Source organism: Pristis pectinata, chromosome 24 (assembly GCF_009764475.1).
Source record: "Pristis pectinata isolate sPriPec2 chromosome 24, sPriPec2.1.pri, whole genome shotgun sequence".
Taxonomy (NCBI): domain Eukaryota; kingdom Metazoa; phylum Chordata; class Chondrichthyes; order Rhinopristiformes; family Pristidae; genus Pristis; species Pristis pectinata.
Window position 1 is genome coordinate 11,958,278 of NC_067428.1, and position 7,560 is coordinate 11,965,837.

Here is a 7,560-nt window from a genome sequence, read left to right on the forward strand (position 1 = left end):
TCCAGATGCAGTTGTAAACAAACTCACTTCTGCATTTCCACTTAAGGTTCCCTAACTTTATTATGCGCAGTGAGCGAGTCCTAATCGAGAAGAACAGCTAGGTTTGCCAATTAATATATGGCAAAATCAAACTTCTATGCCACAAACCATTCTATTCACTTCTCAGCCTTATAACATTAATCCAAAACAAAGCGACTTACAGAGATAAGAAACATGAGAAACTCGAGAAGCAGGAGTAGGCCAACTGGCCCATTAAGTCTGCTCCACAATTCATTAAAATCATGACTCATCTAATTTTGGCCTGAACACGACTTCCCCCATACCTTTCAACTCCCTTGTAGTTTATAGCCACCTTGGATATATTTGATGACTCTGCCACTACTGCTGTCGGGGGTAGGGAATTCCAGAGTCCTGACCCTCTAAGAGAAGAAATGCATGGCTCAAACAGCCGATGACACCACTGTTGTCAGCAGAATCTCAGATGGCAATGAGGAGGTGTACAGGAGTGAGATAGATCAGCTGATTGAGTGGTATCACAACAACAACCTCGCACTCAACATCAGCAAAACCAAGGAATTGATTGTAGACTTCAGGTAGGGGAAGTCAGGAGAACACACACCAGTCCGTATGGTCAGCAGTGGAAAGTTCCTGGGCGTCATTGATGCAATCATGAAGAAGGCACGCCAACAGCTCTACTTCATTAAGAGTTTGAGGAGATTTGCTATGTCACCAAAGACTCTTTCAAATTTCTACAGATGTACAGTGGAGAGCATTCTGACTAGTTGTATCACAGCCTGGTATGGAGGCTCCAATGCGTAGGATCGAAAGAGGCTGCATAAGGTCGTAGACTCAGCCATGTCAGCGGGGACAACCTTCCCTGCCATCGAGGACATCTTTAAGAGGTGGTGCCTCAAGAAGGCGGCATCCATCATTAAGGACCCTCACCAGCCAGGACATGGCCTCTTTGCGTTACTACCTTCGGGGAGGTGGTACAGGAACCTGAAGACCCACACTCAATGTTTCAGGAACAGCTTCTTCCCCTCTGCCACCAGATTTCTGAATGGTCCATGAACACTATGTTATTGCTCTTTTGCACTATTTATTTATTTTTGTGACTTACAGTAATTTTTGTCTTGCACTGTACTGTTGCCACAAAACAACAAATTTTATGATATATATCAGTGATAATAAACGTGATACTGATTCCTCCTTCTCTTCATCTGAAAGAGGCGGCCTCTTATTCTGAAGCTATGCCCCCGTAGTTCTTGAGGGGAAATATCCTCATTGTTCACCCTATCATTCCCCTCAGAAACCTAAATGCTTCAGTAGGATCATCCCTTGTTCTTCTACATTCCAATAACTATAGGCCCAACCTGCTCAACCTTCCTTAATCCCAGGAATCAACTTAGTGAACTTCTCTGCACTGCCTCTGATGCAAGCACATCCTTCCTTAAGTATAGAGACCAAATCTGTACGCAGCAATCCCAGTGAAGTCTCACAAATGCCCTGTAACGTCAGATGAAAACTCTCCTTCTTTTCTATTTCATACCCAATGCAATAAAGGCCTGCATTTCATTACCCTGTGTAATTACTTGCTGTATGTACAAGGACCCCCAGATCCCTTTGTATTACAAAATTTTGTAGTCTCTCACACCAAACAAGTTTCACAACCTCAGGGTTCCCACTTTAATTTGCAGCTGATTAAATATATATTTTTTGAAGTGCAGCCACTGCCGGAATGCAGGAAGCCGGGGTTCTGATCTTGGGATTAATTGCAGTTCTGTGCTGAGTTAGCTGACCTTTTTGTGAGGAGAGGACAGAATGGGTGGTCAGAATGGCCATCACGATCGAGCTCAACATCCATTGAGAGTAGGAGAGTGGACTCTGACTGGATTTGCCCTTCTCCCTTGCCCATACAATTTGAGGTAAGTTCCTTCATCATATCTACTCTCTGACCTGACAGTACGAACTAGGCAAAAGAGCCTGGCATACTCTGACCCGTAAGGATCATCACTGAAAAGATCACACTATTTATCTGATATGCTACCTAGAGAAAGAGCTAAACAAATGGTTATAAGGGATGGAGGCGACTGGCTTATCAATATTGGAGAGCATTTACACAGCCAGAATAATAGAAAGTCAGGAATTAACCTTAATTTTCCTGCACAAGCCCATCACTAACAAATATAATACACCCACAAACGTGAAAGTAAAGCTAGTGTGGCAAGTTAGCCCTATCCCACATATTGAGAAACCTGGTGGCAGAGGTGCACGAGAATATAACTGGAATTAATGTTACTTTATAGGTTTTTAAAAAAAAGCAGCCTTCAGAAAGATCCTTACAGTTACTTAAAATGCATTCCAACTGTAAAATTTGTACTTTGGTTGAAAAGGTTAAAAATTCAAACACTTCACTGTCAGGGAAACCAAGAGATTGAAAGGCTTGCATTTAAATGTTTCCTCGTGGTACTTCAGAAACATTCTAACACATTTTGCATATAGTGTTCCTTTCAAAGTTCAATTACTAATGCTGTGTTACTCAAGGGAGCCAAGACAGCAGTTCAGTGACTTAACATATGTTTTGGTCGTGGTTGAAAGAGGAATTTTGGACAGGACAATTGAAGATTTTTTTTCTTTAGGCCCCACTCACTTTTCGACCTATTGCATCAGCAGCAAACTTGGATATTTCATGAACAAGGGGACACAGCGGCAAAATAAGGGGTTGTTCATTTAAAACTGAGGTGTGTAGAAATTTCTCCTCTCAGAGGATGGTGAATCACCAGAATTCTTTGCCCCCAAGAGTGGTGGATGCCAGATCACTAGATATATTTAAAGTGGAGATGGATAGATATTTGAAAGATCGAGGGATTGGGGCTTGTGGGAAGCTGGCACAGTAGATAGGCAAGCAAGAACCAGCCTATTGAATGGTAGCACAGACATGAGGGGCCTGGTGTCCTGCTCCTATTTTCTTCCATTCTCGTGAAAAACAGGTACCCCAATAATGAGCCTAGAGAACCAGGACCCCTGCAGGAGTGAGCAAGAACTTGAATCCTAGAAATAGTAAGACAGGAGGACTTGTACCACTGCTCTAGTCAGAGCCTACAGTATGTGTCTTCCTCAATAGCCAGGGCATGTACTTTTTCCCCATCAGACCCACGTCCTTTTGGAGCAGAGTGAAGAAAGGAAAAAAAAAATTTTATTAAAAAATTGCTCTTTTTATTTTTCATTATTAATTGACAATGCAAGTGTTAATTACAGCTTCCCTCTCTGGGTCATATCGTATACAGTTGAGAAACTCAAGTTCAGCTCCTTCACAGGTCCTCCTTGTGTAATGACTGGTCTGAAGACTTGTTGCACATGACCACTGCTGATCAAATTTTCTCCTTTGAAGACTTTCTTCATTTTGGTGAAATGGATACTTGAGGCTTACTTCCAAAATTTTTGTTAGAACTTCTTCCCATTGTGTTCTTTGTTGTGTTGCCACATGTGTTGTTTTCTTATCCTTTTCCAGTATTCCCAGGATTCTGGGTCTAATTCATCCAGGTTCTTTGGAGGCCCAAGGTTCAAGGAAAACAACCTACAAGACAGTCATCTCATAAAAAGATCTATTCATTTACTGTTCAAAGCACATGACAACAAACAAGCTCCACCTAGTGACCAACGGAGAAACTGCATTACCGATCCACAGGGACCCAGTTGGTGCTAATATCACATCTGGGCTGAATTAGATGACCTCCATAAACCAGCACTAAAGATCACCTCAGTGGGAAAGAAGATTAAAACAATTACACACTGGCTATCTGCTCTTGATCATTGTCAGTGTCCTGGTATGCTGTATATATAATGTTTTAAAAACAATGGGGAATTTTGCCAAATCCACATTTGTTGCTGCCATCCTTTGATAACTGTTGATGATCCAAGGGAATGATGCAGATGGTACATTACGGTGAAGTGACTAATTTAATGGGTCACTTCCCAGTCAACCCTGAAACTGAAGTCATAGGACACTGAAGGACACTCGTTAGGTTTTTAACAGCAATCTGATGAAATTAGGAAATATCAAATTGGATCCCTTCAAATTGTTGATAAAGATTGTAAATAGTTGGGGCTCAAGAACGGATCCTTGTGATTCCTTAATAGTCACTGCCTGCCAATCTCCGAAGAACTCATTTATCCCCACCCTTGGACTTCTGTCTGTTAACCAACTAGTACATACTAGTAATCCATACTAGTACATTACCCCCAAGTCCACGTGTTCCAGCTTTGTTCACCAACTGGTGTGGCACCTTATCAAACATCTGTAAATCCAAATGCAGCATATGCACTGGCTTCCCTCAGCTACCCTACTAAATACATCCTCTAAGAAATCCAATAAATTAGTCAAGCACGATTTCTCCTTTCATAAATCCAAGTTGACACTGTTCAATCATATTATTGTCTAATTTTCAAAGATAACTCCCACTATACATAAAGTATTTATGGGACTGGTCCAGCTGAGTTTCTGGTCAATGGTGGCCTCTCGGATATTGGATATCTTTATTAGTCAAATGTACATCGAAACACAGTGAAATACATCTTTTACGTAGAGTGTTCTGTGGGCAGCCCGCAAGTGTCGCCACGCTTCCGGCACCAACATAGCATGCCCACAATTTCCTAACCCGTACGTCTTTGGGATGTGGGAGGAAACTGAAGCACCCGGAGGAAACCCACGCAGACACGGGGAGAACATGCAACCTCCTTACAGGCAGCGGCCGGAAATGAACCTGGGTTGCTGGCACTGTAAAGCGTTATGCTAACCGCCCATTGGTGGTGGGGGACTTGGAAATAGTAATGCTATTGAATGTCAAGGGTAGGTGCTTAGACATTGTCACCCACCAGCCTCTATCTCACCCCCCCTTTAGTACTTCTTTATACTGGCAATCTTTTCTGTTCCCTCTCGATTCTGATGCAGGGTCTCGATCTGAAACATCAAGTTACACCATTTGCCTCCAGAGATGCTGCTTAACCCAGAGTTCTTCCATCTTTCCTGTTTTTGAGACAGTTAAGGGCTCTGAGAATTTTAGGAATTAATTAATTAGAAGAGCAAATCAAACTGAAGTGTTTAAAGGGGAGGAATATATACAATTCAAAAGCAAAATACTGCAGATGCTGGAAACCTGAAACAGAAAATGCAGAGAATACTCAGCAGGTCAGGCAGCATCTGTGGAGAGACAGAAAGATTTAATGTCTCATGTCCATGACTATTGAACAGAACAGGGAAAAGTTAAAGATATAAAAAGCTTTAAGTTGCCAAGAAAGGGGAAGAGGGTGAGAGGCAAAAGCAATAAAGGGGAAAGTTTGTGAATAGGATGGAGTATAGAAGAAACTGAATGACATAAATGAAAATGGTACTGGCTGGAAGAGGGTGGTGATCAACAAAAAAATGTCTCGGGAAACATGTCTGAGGAAAGAGGAATTAAATCTGAGGTTACCAAAGGAGGACAAAAATATAAATGCTATAAATGTGAATCACCATGCTTGAATGTCTGATTATCCAAAACCATTGAACTCACTGTTGATCGGGAAAACTGCAATGTTATCAAGTTAGACAATGAGGTGCTGTTCCTCAAGCTTACATTCTGTACTATTGTAACGGGGAAATAGGCCAAACACAGAAAGGCTAGAATGGAAGTGGGATGGAGTATCAAAGTGACAGGCAATTAAGTGGAAGCTCTGGGTCACCTTTGTCAACTGAACGTGTTCTAAAAAGCGTTTACTCAATCTGTTTTGTTTCCCCAATCTAAAGAATACTATATTATGAACACTGAATGCTCTATACTAAATTGGAAGAAACATAAGGAAATCCCAGCTTCACCTGGAAATAGTGATTAGGGGCCAAGCAGGAAAAAAAGGCATAAGAGCAGGTATTGCACTCCACATGGGTGCACAGGTAAGTGTTATGAAAGAGTATTGGAGGAGATGGAAGAGTGAACCAGTACATAGTGGGAAACAAAACTATTAGAGGAATATAAAGGATGGGACTGGAATAAAAAGCTTATCTTGGCTGACAACAATGGATTGCCTCATAGAAGGACCACTGAACTGGAATTGTTCCTGTATCCAGGAGTCAGTTCTTTACCCAGAAAAAAAAACACATGGTCTAAATGAGGGTAATACCTACCATTCAGGGTATTCAGTGTCTGGCAGTAGCTCTGGGTCTGTGCCTTGCTTGTAAATGTTCACTCCCACAGCATGTGTGGTCAGAGTGACAGGATCCTTACAAACCTCTGGACCTTGCAAAGCCTCTTTGATTCCAATCTTACCTCTCCCCTTGACAGCTGAAAGATGCAAGCAAAATACCAGAGAATTGGAATCATCTCAGTAAGATCCTATTGTTCCTTTCATCACATCTTTAGAATCACCTAACATCAGAATAGATTTAAGTCCTTTTATATATGGCAACATAAAAAGTTACAGGTTCAAGTCTCAAAGGCAGAGGGTTTGGTGAGTGTATGGGAACTGGTAGGGTGTGTACTATGAACCAATAGTCCAGACTAGGTGAACAGATCCATTGTCCAAACTGGGCGCTGGGTCGGGAGGGGTTGCTCCGTCTGGGCGGTGGGTCTGGAGGGGTTGCTCCATCAGGGTGATGGGACAGGAAGGGTTGCTCCGTCTGGCGACGGGACAGGAGGGGTTGCTCCATGCCCAGGCTCGGGAGGATCCCACTGCGAGCCATGAGTCGGGGAGGGTCCGTCACTGCCCAGATGCCCCACACTGCGGGCTGAGACGGCCACTCGGAGGGTCCACTCCCGGGCGGAGGTCACAGCCGGACGGCTGCGGATCCCGCTTACCCGCTTTCTTGGCGTAGCCACTGGCGGCCACCCTACGGACGCCGCCGCTCCGGAGCAGCGCGCTACTCACGGCGCTGCGGCCCAGCAACCAGCCGCTGCGTGCCGCCATCACTCTCCCGCCTGTCAATCACAGCCCCGAAACTGCGTCATCAAACCCCGCCCCATGACGTCACCGAGGATCCAGGCAAGGCTTGCAGCGCTGCTTCGCATGGATCCTTGCCCTTGCTCGAGTTTTTTTTACTACAAAAGCAAGTTTATTGCAAGAACTACAACACTGCATTAAATTACTACAAATGGCAGCAACGACTAAACTTTAAATTACTACATTATCATCCCTATCCAGGATGCATTTTTCCCGAGGCGCCCAACAGTCCCGGAACCCCTCCATGGTGCCAGTGGCCACCCAATGTTCTCTGTGCGGGGAGACCCAGGGCAGGTCTACATCAGTGGGCCGCCTCCTTGGGAAGTCTCACGGGGTCGGGGATGACTTACCTCTACTCCATTTCCCAGCTGGTCGATGAGGCCGACGTGAGACCAGAAGGTGCTTGTTGGTGTGGGCGACAAAGTGCCACACACAAAGGTCCTCAGATTCATTTCCCTCCATAGATGCTGCCTGATCCGCCGAGCTCTTCCAGCATCCTGTGTTTTGCTCCGGATTCCAGCATCTGCAGTCTCTTGTGTATCTAACTTGGAAAGGTGGTCTTGTCCGTAATCCCAGCCAATGACCCCT

At 44.1% G+C, this 7,560-nt stretch overlaps 1 protein-coding gene across 1 annotated transcript; it reads right to left on the bottom strand.

Moving 5' to 3' along the window:
* Window positions 1-3,200: 3,200 nt before the first annotated feature.
* mrpl54 (mitochondrial ribosomal protein L54) lies at window positions 3,201-6,976 on the bottom strand. The gene is made up of 3 exons (XM_052038033.1): window positions 6,831-6,976; window positions 6,161-6,317; window positions 3,201-3,577 (listed from the first exon to the last, which is right to left on the bottom strand). The coding sequence occupies exons 1-3, from the start codon at window positions 6,937-6,939 to the stop codon at window positions 3,445-3,447; spliced, it is 399 nt and encodes a 132-aa protein (XP_051893993.1). The 5' UTR covers window positions 6,940-6,976; the 3' UTR covers window positions 3,201-3,444.
* Window positions 6,977-7,560: the final 584 nt, after the last annotated feature.

What these genes read in the sequence shown, in the direction of transcription:
- mrpl54 (XM_052038033.1), bottom strand. Translation starts at nt 6,939, where the DNA reads ATGGCGGCACGCAGCGGCTGGTTGCTGGGCCGCAGCGCCGTGAGTAGC. An exon ending in TGGCTACGCCAAGAAAGCGG is followed by an intron (nt 6,318 to 6,830) that starts GTAAGCGGGATC and finishes TGCATCTTTCAG; the next exon opens with CTGTCAAGGGGAGAGGTAAG. An exon ending in GACACTGAATACCCTGAATG is followed by an intron (nt 3,578 to 6,160) that starts GTAGGTATTACC and finishes ACTGTCTTGTAG; the next exon opens with GTTGTTTTCCTTGAACCTTG.